The following is a 19,329-nucleotide window of genomic DNA, read 5'->3' as shown; positions in this document are numbered from 1 at the left end:
TATATTATTATTATTATTATAGATTATAGATTATAGATTATAGACTAGGTGTGTTTGGATAAACAAACACTCAAACTTTTCAGCTTTTGTAATATTAGTATAGATATTAAGTTGAGCTTACATACTTGTGTTCGACAACGAAGAACAAATAAGGGAACCAGAAACTACATCTAAGGAATGATCTTGCTGAGCTGATGACAGCTACCTGTTCATTAGCCTTCGCATCGTCGAGCCTGGCAGCCGGTGACCCAGGAGGCGCCCGTCTCCCCAACAGTTCGTGAACTGCCACCACCACCTCAGCTAGCTCTTGCCTCGTGATGGCACCGTCACCGTCCACGTCGTACAAACGGAAGGCCCAACGGAGACGCTCGTAGACTGAGCCGCGGAGAAGAGTCGATAGGGTCACGAGCAACTCCTGGAATTTTATTAATTTATATTTTTTAGTCTTTAGTTCCTAATTATTTTTTACTGAAGTAGAACTTCTTTACGCACGCTTGACTTAGGGAGTGGGCTGGTGAATGTGTGACGAGAGCGTTACGGAAAGTGTGATCGGGCGAGGCGAAAGTTGAGAGAGAGATATATGAAAGTGAAGATAGAAAGAGAGTTACGTTTCGTATATTATTGTAGGGACAACTAAAGAAGTTATACTTCAGTCGTGTGGTCTAAAGGACCTTAGTACCTTTTTTTTCTCCTATAAAAAAGTAGACTCAAATAAAAAGCCTACGAGGCGTCGTTCAAAATCGTTCCGATTAAAGAACCATTCCCATTCGTAGACTGTACTAGTATCACTAAATGGCGAAGCCTTTAAGCGACTGAAGGGTTAGATCATAGATAAGTCAGTAACTTTTTATTTCTATACAATAAATGTCGTAATATTATCTGTTGACGAATCAAATGCTTAAATATCGCTAGCAACGCGGCGTACTTTGTACAACCTTTTTTTTTTGTGAATATATATGTCAGCGCAAGACGCTCTCTAATGTCAAAAACCGTATAAACGTTAGAATTTGTGAAGAAGGGTACAAATAAATAAAATAAAGAAATTCCTATAGAATCTCTTTAGTTAAATTATGCCACCGCTGGCTGGCTGTCGTTGATGTTTAAATAAAGAGATAAGACGATGTCAGAAGGAATGTTAGTTTTGGTGTCAATTGAAAATATGGCTATCGAGTGTAAAGTTTAAGTTATTGATAAAAGTGTTGTGAAATTAAAGTCGTTGTTTTTATCGAAAACAGTTTTTTGTTATTAAACGAATTATCACGACGTTATAGCACGAACATTATTATATTGAAAATAGTGACGTCATATTGCTGCCGTCAATTTATTAAGAAACCATTTTTATAGAACCTTCTTCGTTAGATACATTTTTTAATAATATATATTTTGAAAATGAAATGAATGAATGAAATAATATATATTCATTTTTTTAACCGACTTCCAAAAAAGGAGGAGGCTCTCAATTCGACTGCATTTTTTTTAATGTATGTTACATCAGAACTTTTGACCGGGTAGACCGATTTCGACAAATTTTGTTTTAATCGAAAGGTGGTGTGTACCAATTGGTCCCATTTAAATTTATTTGAGATCTAACAACTACTTTTCGAGTTATATCTAATAATGCGTTTTTACTTGACGCTTTTTTCGTCGACCTACGTTGTATTATACCGCATAACTTTCTACTGGATGTACCGATTTTGATAATTCTTTTTTTGTTGGAAAGGGGATATCTCTAGTTTGGTACCGTGATAAGTAAACCAGGATCTGATGATGGGATCCCAGAGAAATCGAAGGCAACTCTCGAAAATCCGTAATAACTTTTTACTGGGTGTACCAATTTTGATAATTTTTAATTTAATCGAAAGCTGATGTTTATCATGTGGTCACATATAAATTTTATCGAGATCTGATTACTACTTTTTGAGTAATCTTTGATAACGCGTAGTTGCTTGACTATTTTTTCGTCGATCTACGTTGTATTACTTGTCGATGTAATTGAAGTCGGTTTTTTTTTTCGTTTGCGAGCAAACACAATTATTTAATATATAATAAAAGAGATTTTACGACCGTTGTCCTAACAATAATGAAGACAAAAATAAGAATTATTCGAAACGGCGCAGTGTTCGAAATTCAGAGACATATACATATGCTTACATACATTTTTATATGAGTTTCTTTTTTATATTTTGACTTGTTTATGAAGGATTTTGTCAATTGTTAGTATACAAAGGACTTAGTTACTTAAAGGGCTTGTAACATGAAACGTTAAAGTTCACTCACCAGAAGAAACTAAATTATTTTTAACCGACTTCAAAAAAGGAGGAGGTTACTCAATTCGACCGTATATATATTGTTTTATGTATACTTCGTCGCTTATGAACCGATTTTGAAAATTCTTTTTTTGTTGAAAAGGAGATATCCCGAGGATGGTACCATGATAAAAAAACAGGATCTGATGATGGAGTCCCAGAAAAATCGAGAGGAACCCTTGAAAATCATAGTGACGACTAGTGCGTTTGTTCATTTTTTTCGTCTACTTACGTTGTAGACGAAAAAAATTGTAAATACTTGTCGATGTAATTGAAGTCGGTTTTTTCGTTCGCTAGCAAACACAATTTATACCAATACCAACTTTTAATTGTTACTCTGAATAATTCGATTTAATCGAAACTATTTTGTCCCGGATAAATTGAAAATAGTCATTCACAAACTCATCGACAAATCAAACGAAACAAAAATTTCTATATCCAATGAGACTTTAAAGGCACTTTTAAAGTGTCTTTGCACAAAATAATAGGTCGAGCAAAAAGTCTTTTTGTATTTTCCAGTAAAAAATTGCAATAAAATCTTTTTGGTTGTATTGTTTGTAACTGGCTGGTTTTGATATCACGAAAAGATGCCATTTTAAAAATGAAATTAAAAAACAATTTCGCGCCACTTTTTATTTGTTTTTCTGTGCGCCAAAATGGGTGAATCCAACGAATTCCATTTAGATTTCGATCTGTTTCAGAGTCTTCAGAAAGTCTTTAGGCAATGTTAATTAAGTTAACATCGAAAAAGGACGATCAAAATGGTACAGATTTGTAAAATCTTACTTTACATTTCCGTATAAAATAAGTAAACTTTTTTTTTCCGACCGACGAATAAACATATTATATTTTTAATCTCTATATTATAGTCAAGGTGAAGCTACCACTGATCCGGAATATAGATCCAACAAAGAAGAAATAGTGACACTTAACTGAAACGTCGTGGTATAATCTTAACATTGGACCGACGTAAGCAATTATTTACACACGCATAAAAACACGTAAATATTTCTACTGTATACATTTACAAACTTCTGTAAAATAATTGCTATTAATCCTATTTAAATAAGGTGATATTGACCAGATCAGAGCGTGGGCGTGTCAGAGCTGTTGATACGAGAAATATCTTATAAGAATATTCGCTAATTCAATGACATTCATTTCTAAAGAAACCAAATCGTTCGCTCCGTAATTCTTACTATGAAACTGTTCTTGATAAAATCCAAACAAAAGCTGAATACCCTCTGATCTCTCTGTTACAAGCAAGTCTTTGTATAAGTTGAGTCAAATCAACAACATATTAACAAGATCCGTTTTAACAAAAATCAAAAAGCGAACACTCGTATTTGTTGTTTTATGAAAACGTTTAGTTTACATTTACGTGTATTTATACTATAATAGTAAAGCTGAAGAGTTTGTTTGTTTGTCGGCGCTAATCTCAGGAACAACTGGTTCGAATTAAAAAAATCCTTTTGTGTTTGATAGTCCATTTAACGAAAACGGCTATAGGCTGTATAATGTTTTAATATATACGATTTTTTTTTGAAAATTGACGCGTTTTAACGGTTAGTGTATTTATACTTTATAATTTTATCTTTATTTATTTATATCCATAAATATATTACCATTACAGGCTTATAACCTAATGCGATAGTACATATAATACTAAAATATTGTAACCAAAAACAACCACTAACCATAACATATAATAAATAAAGCAGCTCTTGTGAATTCATTCAGAGTACAACAAAATATGTCCACCTGATCTGACAACTGATTCAGAAGGCGTATGGCGCGAGTGTATATCTTTTAAAGCTCTTTCCAAAATCAATATTATCGAAAATTAATTTGTAAATTTTCGCAAGACAAATGTTACTAGCACATTTCTTACTCTATGAAGCAGCGTGAATTGTAAAAAAAAAATGCAAAATTTTAACCTAACCCCGCGCAAAAACCAAAACATTATAAAACAGGGTCACTATCAATTGTGCCAACCGACAATAGGTCTGATAGACTCGTTGGATTTGGTCGACATTTAAAGTTACTATATTCCCTAGTCGAGCTTCTTTATAGCCAATAACTTTCCTCAGTAACTGGCTTACTAAAAGTTAAGTGCCTAATACTCAAATTGGACCAGTAGTAGTAGAACATCTAAACCTTTATTTTTTATATTAAGATAGGTTTGCGTTTGACCACTATTTCACCTGATGTTAAGTGAAAATGCGGTCTAGGATGGACAACGCTTACCTAGAAGTAACGTATTCACTCTTGACTTAAAGATCCTAGCGTTGTAGTTATTCGGAAACAAAGACGCTGGTAGAGAGTTTCATTCTTTGGCCGTACGTATCAAGAATGTAGGCTTATTTGCAATCGTAGTCCTATAAAAAGACTATAATAAAACTAATACTAAATTGACACAAATGAAATCTTGATTAAACGAATGCTTAAACAATCAAATTCAGACGTATGCACAGACTTGGCACTTCGATTAACACAAAATAATCTTGAGATCTCGAAATCTAGGAATCTTAGAATTTAGAGAGCTTGGCGTCAGTCCAATATCTCAAACACGTTCTAAATGTCGCGACAATCTGACGATGTGGCGTGCGTTGAAATAAATTAAATAGCATGAAAATAAATGAGCTATTTTCACATTACTTGTTACAATCTTAATAACTGTACTTAACTATGTTTTATAAATTTTTCGGCGCTGTAGTATTCCAAAATCACACATTTCTTAATATAAGGAAGCTTTTAAAGTACTTGTGAATCGTCATTTTACAAATATTAACTTTTACAAATAATTAGACTTTGGTAAATTAGTTATTTTGTTAATAATACGCTACAAACGTGTCAAAGTGTAGATTATGCTTAGAAATATCGTCGAGAAATATTAATTGAACAAAATGCAGCGCCACTAAGCACACGCAGCATTATATAATTCAAAATTAATAACATGCTCAAGCTTTCATTTAGTGTGTTCTTTTTGTTGTGTTCAGTTGTGTAGTTTAGATAATAAAATGCAAAAAACAGAAAAATAGTTACCGTTATTCCAAGGTATTATTTAAAAAAAAGTATGCACATACTTCTCTCGAGTTTTGGGATAGCTTGACAAGACTTACTTGTCAAGCTGTCCTAATTTTAGAAAATTTCCAAAGTTTGAGTACTATCAGTGTGACATGTCACGACAAATTATTTTAGAAATCCTATCACGTATATATATTCTATATCTACACCTAACTAAGGCTAGCTAATAACTAAATATTTTTACCGGAACAAAAGATGTTGCGATTGAAGTGATAGCGATCTTACGTTGAATGTCTATTCGAAAATATTTTTATACAGATTACAATGAATTCTTTTGTTTTATTTATTTTCCTTATATTTTATACAATTCTTAATCTCATAATTTGATTTAGTTACTAAAGTTTTAAGAACAAAAGGATTTTACATAAAGACTAGCTGACTCGGCAAACGTTGTCTTGCCGCTAAACGCTGTATAAAAATAGGGGTTGGTGGTAGAAGGGTGAAAATTTAGAGTTGTATGTATTTTTCAACACCAAATCATAATAAAATAAATAATAAATAATTTATCTAAAAATAAAAAAAATATATATTTAGGGGTGGACTACCCTTAATATATAGGGGGATGATAAATAGATATTGTTCGATTATCAGACCTACCCAATATGCACACAAAATTTCATGAGAATCGGTCAAGCCGTTTCGGAGGAGTTTAACTACAAACACCGCGACACGAGAATTTTATATATTAGACTAGCTGACCTGGCGAACTTCATATCAACTTTTTTTTCTGAAATATAATAATAACATAATATATCAAAATAAAATATAGCCTATTTTTTAAGTTGGATCGAACTGCACATGGTGTGCGAATTTTATTATAATCGGTTAAGTGGTTTAGGAGTCCATTGAGGACAAACATTGTGACACGAGATTTATATATATTAAGATAGATAAGCAATTTACACTTTTGCATGAAATCTTTATGATGTTACTTCTCAGCACGTAGAAATCGTTGTAAGTAGGATAAGAAGACACGAATATTATTTGATCAGCAATAATTGTTCAATTCTTGCTACCGATACAATCATAACACGACTCAGCAGATTTGATTGGTAAACACAATAACTTAAAAGAATAGAAAGGGGAGAAGAGGGTAAGAAATATCTAACTAGCACGTTCTTGTTTATTTGGACCCAAATGTTTTGGGAATAATTCGTAACCTAAGAACAGAGAGTAGTGGAAATAGCACACAAATCAATATTCATTATTACATATAACAATTATTAAAGTTCTTTTGAAATTGGTAAAATATAAATTACTAGCTGTGTCCCATCGTTTTAATCGCGTTAATTGAAGAAACAACGTACTAAAATTATATATAGCCTATAAGTCTTCATCGGTTTATGGACTATCAGACAAAAATAATTTTTCAATAATGCAGTTCCTGAAATTAGCGCGCTTAAACAAATAAACAAACAAACTCTTCAATTCCATAATATTAGTGTAAATGTACCCACAATAATAAAAATAAATTAAGCACATGGATTTTAAATTATAATCCTATCTTTGAGAGAGACCCCAAGCATAGCCCGTTCCATTGCACGTTGAGCGACTTTAAACTTGTGGACCAGTCCTTTCGTCAGTGTCCACGTCTCGGCTCCGTATGTATGTAACACAGGCAGGACGCATTGCTCGTTGGAGTTCCTAGGTCCTAGGGTGGAGACCGCGTCTTGGTAAACGCAGTGTGGGACGCCCTCCGGCCCGTTGGACCTACGATCTACGTAAGATTGCCGGTGTAGGCTGGATGAGGGTTGCGGAAAACTGGGATGTCTGGCGCGAACTTCGGGAGGCCTATGTCCAGCAGTGGACTGCCATAGGCTGAAGTGATGAGTGTGATGATGATTTTTTTATAAATCTTTCTATAATAATAAATGCGAAAGTTTGCATGGTTTACTTACTCACTTCAGCCTGCAATAGTCACCACGCTGGGCAGGCGTGTTGGTGACCATAGAGCTGGCCCTGTCGCACCGAAGACGCTCTTCCCAGTCTTCGGCCTGTGTATGTCATATCCAGCAAAGGAAGCCTATGTCCAGCAGTTGACTGCAATAGGCTGAACTTACTGACTGACTGAGCTGATTTTAAATTATTAGAGAAGTGATTTGACTATCTAAGCAAGTGAATTTGTTACTTATCGATGAAGGATAAATACTGTTGCACTTTATTCATCAGGCAGTCATATAGTGTAGGATAAACTTTGTTATATTTTATTCTTCTTCTAGTAAGCATTAGTAGATGACATTTCCAAGCAACCTTTGTTCCAAGTTCGACTCTGTTTGGCATAACTGTCATTTTACTACCGAAGTTACACAAGTGTTTGGAACTTTGCGTCTTATTTTATTTACTAAGTTTGTATATCGAAACTGTATCGTTACTCTTAATACTTGGCTTTGTTGCGAGTCTGATGTGGATTTTATTTAGCATGAGGAGACTGGATGTCTATTGACTTTTTACTTTTCATATTTTTAAATATTTTGACACATTTTTGAAGTATTACAGTTTAGTTTATATTTAGCTATTTGATAGAGACGTGAAAATCACGAGAGAGAAGAAAAGATAATCCCAGTATCGAAGTTGCGAATTCAAACTTTATGACCAACATTAAGGGCGGTAACTGAGGTGGGGTATAGCAGGAAATTTCCTGCTCAAAATCTGGAGTTGTCCGACTGGGGATGTACCTCGACTTTACATAAGATCACAGTTAACTAATACTGCTTTCAAGTAGTGTTGTGTTCCTGCTGGTGAGTAAGGTAACTAGGTTCCTGGGATGGAAATTGCTGATAAGGTCGGCAATGATTGCGATGTTTCTGGTGTTGTAGACGTCTATATATCAGTTGATCCGGACGCTTGTTTGTCATCCTTGTTGTATTAAAGCAAAAAATTAAAGTTCTATACGAATTTTTTTTAATACTTAACTCAAATATTTTACTCACCCTGAAGCTGATGGCGCCACTGCAGTTGACATCGAAGGCTTTGAACACATAGTGCGCGTACAACGCTGAATCTGAAAATGGATTTATTCAATTTTAATTTATTTTAGCTGAGGTATGCCGTTTTTAGCGAGTAAATCGCTACGCTACAGCCTGTAATACCCCACTGCTGGGCATAGAAATCTATAATCATATAGAAGATCAGAGATTAATCCACAACGCTGCTCCATGCGGGTTGGCGGATATATTCCCTACTATGAGTAACGATCGGTATCAACTGTACATGATAACAATCGGGACAATCTTTATAATATTAGTATAGATAATGCGATATGCAGATCAAAAATATGGTACAGTAATATCTTGCATGAAATACAGCGCCATTTTTTTTTATGTCACTAGGTCAACAAACAAGCGTACGGCTCACCTGATGGTAAGTGATTACCGTAGCTTATAGACGCCTGCAATACCAGAAGCATCGCAAGCGCGTTGCCGACCCAATCCCCAATCCCCCCAGGAGCTCTGGTCACCTTACTCACCAACAGGAACACAATACTGTATTATTTAGCTGTGATCTTCTGTAAGGTCGAGGTACTACCCCAGTCGGGCTGCTCCATATTTTGAGCAGGAAATTCCTGCTGTGCCCTACCTCAGTTAACCATTAAATCCACTCATCTTTATCAATTATGTAATCCTGCACCGAATAATACGCTTTATCTATTAATTTTTTTTTAATACAAACTTTAAATTTATGTTGAGACGTTTACATCGCGCAGTCAGAAATTTGGAATTACAATTTGGTTATTCCTTATCGTTTTTATACTGCGATTAATCTATACAAATAAATAAAGTTGGAGTGTCTGTTTGTATCCGCTTTTTACTAAATGCATATGGATGTATACACGGTACATATACCAAAAATACATTTTTTAACAATATTTGTCTGTCTGTTTGTTCCGGGTAATCTCTGAAACAGCTGACCGATTTTGACAGGGCTTTCACTGGCAGATAGCTGATGAAATAAGGAGTAACATAGGCTACTTTTATTTTAGAAATATATTTATTTTATCGCTCTTCGAACTGAACGACAACTTTTTTTGTTAAATGCCACGCGGATGAAGTCGCGGGCACAGCTAAATATATAAAAGTATTCAACTAGCTACGCCCCCCCCCCCCGAATTATTTCTGATCCCGTGGGAATGTCAGATAAAAAGTAGCCTGTGCGTTACTCTAGATCACCAGCTATTTACGCATCGAGTTTGATTACACTCTGTTAAATAAATAAATAAATATCTTATAACATACACACTCGGTCGTCTGTTCCCATGTTAAGCAACTTAATGCTTGTATTATAGGTAACAGCCGACTGCTATAGCTAAATATTCTTCTTACATATATGGAAATAAGATTATAAGACATATATAAATACAAATATTACATTGAAACTCAGGAGGAAATCGAAATCCACAGCCCGCGGAGCAGAAAGCACGGACGGTACAAAGTGCGTCAATGGGCTAGTCAAATTTAATTTCAGTAGTTTTCGCGTAGATGAGTAACAAACATCCATTCTCACAAATTTTTGTATTTATATATTTATTAGTACATACGAATGTACAATCAAAAAACATTAACCAATTGAACACTTAAAGACAATACAGTTTTATATAAAACTAAAATCTATAATTGAAGTTTTGGGTAACATTTGTCAAAGAAACTGGCTTCCTTTACCCTAAACCATTGTAATGCTAAAGAAAATATTGCAAATTTTATACAGCAAAATTTGGCAATTATATTTTTAAATAATAATAATAATAATAATAATAATAATAATAATAATAATAATATTTCTTTATTTCAGGCAACGATTTGACCCATAAAACAATTTGACTCTCTTCAATTCTTATAATGAAATACAACTAAAAAAAAAATTAATAATTATATAAATAATAAATTTTTGTATTTAAAACATTATTATTATATAAAGATATATAAAAAAAGGAAAAATTAAACTTACTGCCGTGTGGGAAGAACTTAGCGTAGATGTCTTTGAAGGAGTCTTCGTGCACCACGCCCTCCGGACATTCCTGAAAATATTTTTATTTATTAATTAATAATTTTCTACGTTTATTTTCCATACCCTACGTCGGGAGATAATTTTTAAAAGCGATTTTTTTAACAGAGTCCCGCGTAATGGTAAAAGAATGCGCTTGCAACACCTACTGGTATAGCTTGCATTGCAAGCGCATTGCCGACCCAAACACTAATCTTCCCAACGGCTCTGGCCACCATTCCCACCACAGGAGTACAACACTACTTGACTGCAGTATTATTTAGCTGGGATTTTCTGTAAAGGTGCTTCCCTAGTCGGGCTGCTACAAATTTTAAGCAGATATTTCCTGCTGTTTCCTATCTCAGTATTAGTGTGTAGTTTAGAGGACAGAGGGCGGTGTAGACAACAGAGCAAAAATAATATCGATCCCTCCATCTGAGAAAAACTAAAAAACTATCGTATTCTCACATATATTGTATATTTTTAAATAAACAAAAGGAAAAAAAAACGATTGTACCATTGGAAACTATAACTTATCTCAAGATCCGTTCAGCTAGTTTGACTTGATTATGTAACAAATAACCATGCTTGATGCTGTTCGGTTAAAGTATTAAAGAATATAGCCACCCCCTCTTTTCTAGTGGGTGTCGTAAGAGGCGACTAAGGGATAACACAGTTCCACTACTACCTTGGAACTTAAAAGTCGACCGATGACGGGAAAATCATACAACTGCTGGATATGAAATAACCGAAGACTGGCAGCAGCGTCTTCGGTGCGACAGGGCCAGCCCTGTGGTCCACCAAACACGCCTGCCTAGCGTGGTGACTATTGCAGGCTGAAGTGAGTGAGTAAACCATGCAAACTTTCGCATTTATTATTATAGAAAGATTTATAAAAAAATCATCATCACACTCATCACTTCAGCCTATGGCAGTCCACTGCTGGACATAGGCCTCCCCAAGTTCGCGCCAGTCATCCCGGTTTTCCGCAATCCTCATCCAGCCTACACCGGCAATCTTACGTAGATTGTCGGTCCAACGGGTCGGAGAACGTCCCACACTGCGTTTGCCAAGACGCGGTCTCCACTCCAGGACCCGTCTACTCCAACGGCCATCGGTCCTGCGACACAGATGACCAGCCCACTGCCACTTCAACTTGCTAATTCTGTGGGCTATGTCGGTTACTTTCGTTCTCACGGATAGTCTCATTTCTAATCCTATCTTTGTTTGTTGTTGTTGTTTGTTTTATATTTTTCTAATTTTATCTTTTTATAAAAAAATAAACAATAATAATAAATAAACGCAGAAAAAGTTCCGGCCATTAGGTTGTATAATTCAAAATCTGATTCCATTACAAAGAACATAAATTGTTTAGGCAAGCAAAAATTTCCCGCAATGACCATTACAGATTAAATATGGCGTGAGACCGCGCTAATACTAGCAACAATCGTTAGACACGAAAATAAACTGAGCCATGAAAAAAAAAATGTATTTTTTGTTTGATAATGGCAACAATCACGCGCTGGAAGGGCTTAGACGCAATTATTTATTTGATTTTTTACTGTTATATATGACAAATTTTTGTATAGACTATACAGATATTTGCCGTTGTCTGGACACAGAATTTAAATCTTGATATTATTTTTCTTAATATGGTAATGTTTGGCACTAAAAAAAAAAAATAACCCCATCTTTCAGTTCTATGTTTTATTTTCTTCTGAGTTTTTGCTACTGTTTTATCAAGTTTTCTAGTATTACATTAACAGGATAACTTTGCATGTCGTGTTTGCTTTAATATGGTTGTACATTTAGGAATGTAGTCTTTAATTGAATTAAAATTGTAATGTATCACAAATGTACCAACTACAAGGTGCTAGCAAACCTTAAATAAATAAATAGTATATTTAAATATATATAAACTCAATTACACACAAATATTAGGTTCATTCGCACTGTATTTAAAATAAATACATTAAATGTAAAAAAAAATATTTATCAGACTGAGTTGATATTGAAAAATATTGGCTAGCGTAAATATAACACCTTCATTATCATAATCATCATCAGTTCAGCCTAATACAGAACACTGTTGGGCATAGGCTTCCACAAGTTCGCACCAAAAATGGAGTGAACTCATGCATTTTGCCCATAGTCACCACGCAAATATAACACCTTATCGGGGTATTATTTATGAATACAACACGATATTTAAAAAATAAACTAAGTGAGTACGGCTCACCTGATGATATAATCGCTTGCAACCCCCAATCTACCCCAGGAGCTCTGGTCACCTTACTCAAAACAGGGACACAACACTGCTTGAAAGCAGTATTATTTAGCTGTGATATTCTGTAAGGTCGCGGTACTTCCCCAGTGGGGCTGCTTCGGATTTTTGAGCAGAACGTTCAACTATCACAGTAATAGGATTTTTTCTTTTTATAATAGCAATCAAAATCAGAGAAAACTATTGGGTAAGCTATTAATCAAATATAATAAAAACAGCAAAAGATACACAATTTAAACATCAACAATAAGTTTGTTACCGATGTCTGTCAAACTCGAAGCTCATTCTCGAACAATATCACGCAAACTCGCGTGTTCGACAAATATGCAAGCGTAGCCTTGGAAATGATTTTCCCGTAAATTTGGCGTTGAATTTTCGGTTATTGTGAATATAGAATAGTTTTACCTGGGATTGATAATATTTATTTTTGTAGATAATGTATTTAATATCTTGATGTATAAACATTACGAGTCACGTTGTTTGTACGCGATGAACTCTTAAGCTACTTAGCTGAATTTAATCAAATTTGCACACCTTGAATTGAACTTGAAAGATAGGCTATATTTTATTTTGATATATGTAATTATTAACTTATATATTATTATTATATTTAAGAAAAAAATTTAGGCGGTACAAAGTTCGTCAGTCTGTGTGATTACGGTAGTAAAGAATGTAGAATCTTCCATTGAGTGTCGTAAGAGGCGACTAAGGGATAACACAGTTCCACTACCACCTTGGAACTTAAAAAGCCAACCGATGGCGGGATAACCATCCAACCGCTGGCTTTGAAATACACAGGCCGAAGACGGGCAGCAGCGTCTTCGGTGCGACAAAGCCAGCCCTGCGGTCACCAACCCACCTGCCCAGCGTGGTGACTATGGGCAAACACGAGTTCACGCTATTTTTAGCTCGTTTTTTTTTTAAGTTTTTCAAAAATTGTCGAAGGTTTATGCTTATGAAATAAAAAAAAAAATAAAGAAAATTGCATAGAGAAAGAAAATTTTCAAAAAACGCAATTCGCTAGATACGACAAAGCCGGGCTGGTCATTTAGTTATGAATATTTATTTGTATTTTTAACCGACTTCCAAAAAAGGAGGAGGTTCTCAATTCGACTGTATTTTTTTTTTTTTTTTTTATGTATGTTACATCAGAACTTTTGACCAGATAGACCGATTTCGACAAATTTTGTTTTAATCGAAAGGTGGTGTGTGCCGATTGGTCCCATTTAAATTTATTTGAGATCTAAAAACTACTTTTCGAATTATATCTAATAATGCGTTTTTACTTGACGCTTTTTTCGTCGACCTACGTTGTATTATACCACATAACTTTCTACTGGGTGTACCGATTTTGATAATTCTTTTTTTGTTGGAAAGGAGATATCCCTAGTTTGGTACCATGATAAGGAAACCAGGATCTGATGATGGGATCCTAGAGAAATCGAGGGAAACTCTTGAAAATCCGCAATAACTTTTTACTGGGTGTATCGATTTTGATAATTTTTACTTTAATCAAAAGCTGATATTTATCATGTGGTCACATATAAATTTTATCGAGATCTGATAACTACTTTTTGATTAATCTTTGATAACGCGTATTTACTTGACATTATTTTCGTCACCTTACGTTGTATTATACCTCATAACTTTTTACTGGGTGCACCGATTTTGACGTTTCTTATATAAATTAAAAGCTACTATTCGTCACGTGGTCCCATTCAAATTTAATTGAGATTTGATTAGTAATTTGTGAGTTATATCTAATATTACGTATTTACTTGACGGTTTTTTCGTCACCCTACGTTGTATTATACGTTATATCTTTTTACTGGGTGCACTGATTTTGATCTTTTTTGTATAAATCAAAAGCTAATACTTGTCATGTCGTCCGTTTTAAATATGATTGAGATATAATGAGCAATTTTTGAGTAATCTTTGATGACACGTATTTACATGACGATGTTAAGACGACTGTGGTCATGTTCAATACTTTGCCACAACGCCATCTATCAAAATTTAATGAAATTACTTCGTTCACTATCGATCAAATTACAATATTCCACTAGAGTAGAGAGTAGCAGTTTATTCGTTATAAATATATTTGAGCTTTTAATTTTTGAGTTATCGCTAATACTGGGTATTTACTTGGCTATTTTACGTCGACCGATGTTATATTAACCTCATTACTATTTTACTGGGTGGACCGATATCGATGATTCTTTTTTTAATCGATAGGTGGTGCTTGTCATGTGGTCCCATTTAAATATAATTGAGATTTGACTCGAACTTTTTGAGCTATATCTGATATAGCGTATTTACTTGACTATTTTTGGAGTTTTCTCCTTAAGAATCGATTTTCATTTAAGGCCCCGGAATGAAAAAATTGAACAGTAAAATCTACTGAACGAATGACCTTGTTAGAGATGGCGTTCAGACGTTTTCTAATAACGCAATTAGGTTCCGATAGATGGCGTTATTGGATTCATTTATTTACAATTTGATATAGTAATAATATATTTCTTAGACTAGTAAGCCTTTTTTTGCCTATTTAGACAGTTGATCTGAAGGGGTAAACTCCAGTCGTGCATCGGAGCTGTGTGAAAACATGAACAGTACATATTTTTAATAAAAAAGACATAAACCGTAATTCAATATAAATCCGCTTCAACTAAAAAGCCCGCCGTAATAAGCGATGTCAGCGCGAATCGACGACGGGCCTTTTATGAAATTTCTGCTGCTACGTGTTAGAAAATTGCTTGCTGGATTAGAGAGTCACCCACAACTCCTAACACGAGACACAAGAGAGAGAGTAAAAAAAATCCTACAGAAACTTAATCTTCTTTTTCAACAACTCACAAAATCAACTTACACTTCAGCAAAGCTTAAACCTATAAGAACTACAATGACTCACCCACAATAAATTGCACTCAGCTCTTAAGACGGCGAGAGAATCTAACCCAAAAAAAGAAAAGAGCAAAAAGCAAAAGCAAAAGGGCCCGCAACACACGTCCTGAGCCTTATATACAGCAAACCCAGTGTGTCGCGACACAACTACCCCCTAAGGTGCACCGCAACGTAATACGATACGAGGGTATTCCAAAAAATTAAATCAGTCGCCTAGAAAAAGTAAATAGCAACGCTAGTGCATAACTGTGCTATTATACATCAGCAGGAACGAAACTACGTGCTAATAAAAATATATGCTACACTGCCTACAATCGCTAACAAAATGTTAGAAATAACAGTAGAACATTATATAATTCTACAATTTTATAAAGTCGCGTTATATGGAATACGAACAAAGTATTACTATTTTTTCGTCGATCTACGTTGTATTACTCTTCGATGTAATTGAAGTCGGTTTTTTTTTCGTTTGCGAGCAAACACAATTATTGTTATATTAGTTTGGTATAAGGTCTTCTAGCTCTATAGTACTGTTTACTTACGCTATCTGTGAAAATATTAGAAAATGTTATAATGTAGCTGTATAATATATGCTATCATCATATACATATATTAATACGCTTAAGATGTTTGCCTCCCTTTTTAGAAAAAAACCTCACAATTACTCCACATAAATTATATATTATTTTATAGATAATTGCTTGCTCTACCGGCATCAACAACTAAGAAAATGATTATTGCTTTTGTTTTTGTAAATTAATTAATTATTAAAATTATATACAAAGATATACATTGAGACATAATAACATCGATGCTGCCATCTGTCGGCTTTAATTTTGAAACAACGTCAACATGATTGACGTTCGGTAAATTTTTTGTTCAATTTCAAATCAACTCGCGTATAAAACTTTTGTGTAATTTTTAACCAACTTCAAAAAAGGAGCAGGTTATTCAATTTGACCGTATATATACATATATATTTTTTAATGTATGTTCGGGGATAACTTCGTCGTTTCTTAAACGATTTTGATAATTCTTTTTTTTTGTGTTGGAAATGAGATATCCCAGGTGTGAAAGAAAGTGAGAAGAAAACCAGGATCTTATGATGGGATCCTAGAGAAATCGGGAGAAACCCTTGAAGATCTGCATAACTTATAACTGTGTGAACCGATTTTGATGATTTTTAATTGAATCAAAAGCCGATGTTTTTCATGTGGTCACATTTAAATTTCACCGAGATCTGATTACAACTTTTGGAGTAATCTTTGATAATGCGTATTTGACTATTTTTTCTTCTACCTACGTTGTATTACTTGTCGATGTAATTGAAGTCGGCTTTTTTCGTTTGCCAGCAAACACAATTATGTAAAGTGATAATTACTATACTTATTTTTCTATATATTAGTAACATATATAATGTATATATAACGTAACCATGTTTAGTATTTTAAGTTAATTCCTGTGTGTCTGTGTCTGTAACAATTGCGATGTTTTTTGCGTCTTCTTCTCGGACTTTTTTCCTAAACTACTATCAATGCTTTAATCAAGTCAACCCATGCCTGGCATACATCGCTATAACCGAAAGGCCGCCTTTACATACTTATGTCTTCTTTTTCTAAATTATATCATTATTTTTGTGTGCAATACAATTTTAAATAAGTAAAATAAATTAATAAGTATACATTTACTAGCGTTAGCTCTGTAAAAACCAATCAACCCCCATATCTTCTAATATTATAATCATGTAGCGTCAGGAAGTGGGGTTTGCCCTAAAGGCCTTAACGCACTGGTTCACTTCCATCTGATAAACTTATCAGCAACTTATGTACCCGGTAAACCACGTACTTATATTTTATTTTAACAATTAAATTAAAAAATTTAATTTACAATTTTGGTCTTTGGTATTATACTGGGGTATTACCTCGACCTTGCAGAAGATCACAGCAAAATAATACTGTTTTCAAGCAGTATTGTGTTCCTGTTGGTGAGTAAGGTGACCAGAGCTCCTGGGGGGATTGGGGATTGGGTCGGCAACGCGCTTGCGATGCTTCTGGTGTTGCAGGTGTCTATAAGCTACGGTAATCGCTTACCATCAGGTGAGCCGTACGCTTGTTTGCCGACCTAGTGTCATAAAAAAAAAATACTTTAGTGTTGGATATATTTTGGTATTAATCACTTAATAAGAAATTTAGAAAATTTGGTAAATTAAAAAAAAGAAGCTTAAAGTAGACTTATAAATAACGTGTGGTATACGTACAAAAATACCTTACCATTGTCTACATCCTTGATATCCGACCTTGGCTGTGGGGTCAGATATAATATTTCTAGCTACTACGTGCGTTTACTAATAAAATAACAGGATTTATGTCATAAGGATTCCCATTCGGTTGCCTAGCTTTTTGACGTAACATTTACTTATTCCGGTCCAATTCTTTTTATACAGTTTATAGCCTTATTGTTATTATTATTATTATTAACCGTTCGCTGCTTTATCATCCTTTTTCACCATCACGGGTAGACTGGTAGAGATCTCTTATATATATGTTCGCCCTTGCCAACATTTTTTATAAACATGATGTATAATTATATTTTTAAAGTGCAATAAAGGATATATATACTTGAAGATATTTAAAACAATTATTACGGAAGAATTTAAAATCGATACTGAAGACAAAAAAAAGTTTTAAAAGACGTAAAAGGAAGAGGTTGTAATATAGCTTATAATGCTATTTTACTGGTTGTACCCATTTTAAAGATTCTTTAAAAAAAATAAAGCTAGTGTTTTTCGTCACATTTAAGTTTCATCGAGAATTAACAAGTAACTTTTGAGTTATCCCAAAATGTTTGTTTGATTGACTATTTTTTGAGAACCTACGTTGATGATTTATTTATTAATTTTTCTAGACATACAAGTTTATAGAGCTTTGGAGACACAAGTAAATCAATCAGAAAAAAAGGAAAAACAAGTTTCAACCTGTAATATCCCACTGTTGGGCATATGCCTCTATCCCCAAGTAATAGAAGTGTCAGAGTTAAATCCACTACAGAGCTCCAATGCGGGTTGGCGGATATATCCCTACTATAAGTAACAATCGCTATCTGGTGTACAAGATAACAACCGGGGACTGACAGCTTAACGTGCTCTCCGAGGTACGGTGGGGAGACCCACGAGGGCTAAAAATCAGACCGGAAATAAATATTTGTATAAACACAAATATCAACTCCGAGTGGGGAACGACGCTGCTTAGGCGCCGTCGAAACAGCACACGCCAGAGCGGTCTTTGAAAAAAAGGAAAAACACAGATTTGTCAAAATTACGAAAATAATGATGTTCTCATTTAATTATATATATGATACGAAACGTTACGAGAATGGACGGATGTTTCTTTTACGAAAACACCAGGTGATGATAATGGATTTGGTACGTAGATAGATATAAATCCAGAACATCGCATAGGATACTTTTTACCCCAACATCTTACAGGGTCGGAAATTACGTGGGTGGAACCGCGATGCACAGCTAATCTTATACACATTTAACTGACTAAAAATACTTGCAAATACTTCTAGAGCTAATGCACAAGTGTGATAGCACTATATTATTCATATGTCTGAAAGAGATAGATATAGAATAGCTTCTTACTAAAAGGTCACTGGGTAATGTCAATGGCCGTAAGCGCCAAAATCGAACTGTCAAATTGACAGCGTTAGCCATTTTTAAAATGTCTGAACTAGATTTTTAAAAAAGATTCGCTAGTTTTATATTATGTT

General features: G+C 34.3%; 1 protein-coding gene across 2 annotated transcripts in view; it reads right to left on the bottom strand.

The window, feature by feature from the left end:
* Window positions 1-19,329, bottom strand: part of LOC123667216 (Kv channel-interacting protein 1) — a 106,662-nt gene that overhangs the window by 7,959 nt on the left and 79,374 nt on the right. For both annotated transcript variants that reach the window (XM_045601173.1, XM_045601172.1), the window contains exons 3-5: window positions 10,335-10,404; window positions 8,324-8,394; window positions 206-415 (exon numbers count right to left, since the gene is read on the bottom strand). In XM_045601173.1, the coding sequence (XP_045457129.1) occupies window positions 206-415; window positions 8,324-8,394; window positions 10,335-10,404 (351 nt within the window). The remainder of the gene's footprint in view (window positions 1-205; window positions 416-8,323; window positions 8,395-10,334; window positions 10,405-19,329) is intronic.

The sequence above is a fragment of the Melitaea cinxia genome, chromosome 27 (genome assembly GCF_905220565.1).
Source record: "Melitaea cinxia chromosome 27, ilMelCinx1.1, whole genome shotgun sequence".
Lineage (NCBI taxonomy): Eukaryota > Metazoa > Arthropoda > Insecta > Lepidoptera > Nymphalidae > Melitaea > Melitaea cinxia.
The sequence above is the reverse complement of the archived record's forward strand: the minus strand, read 5'-3'. Positions and strand labels throughout refer to the sequence as shown.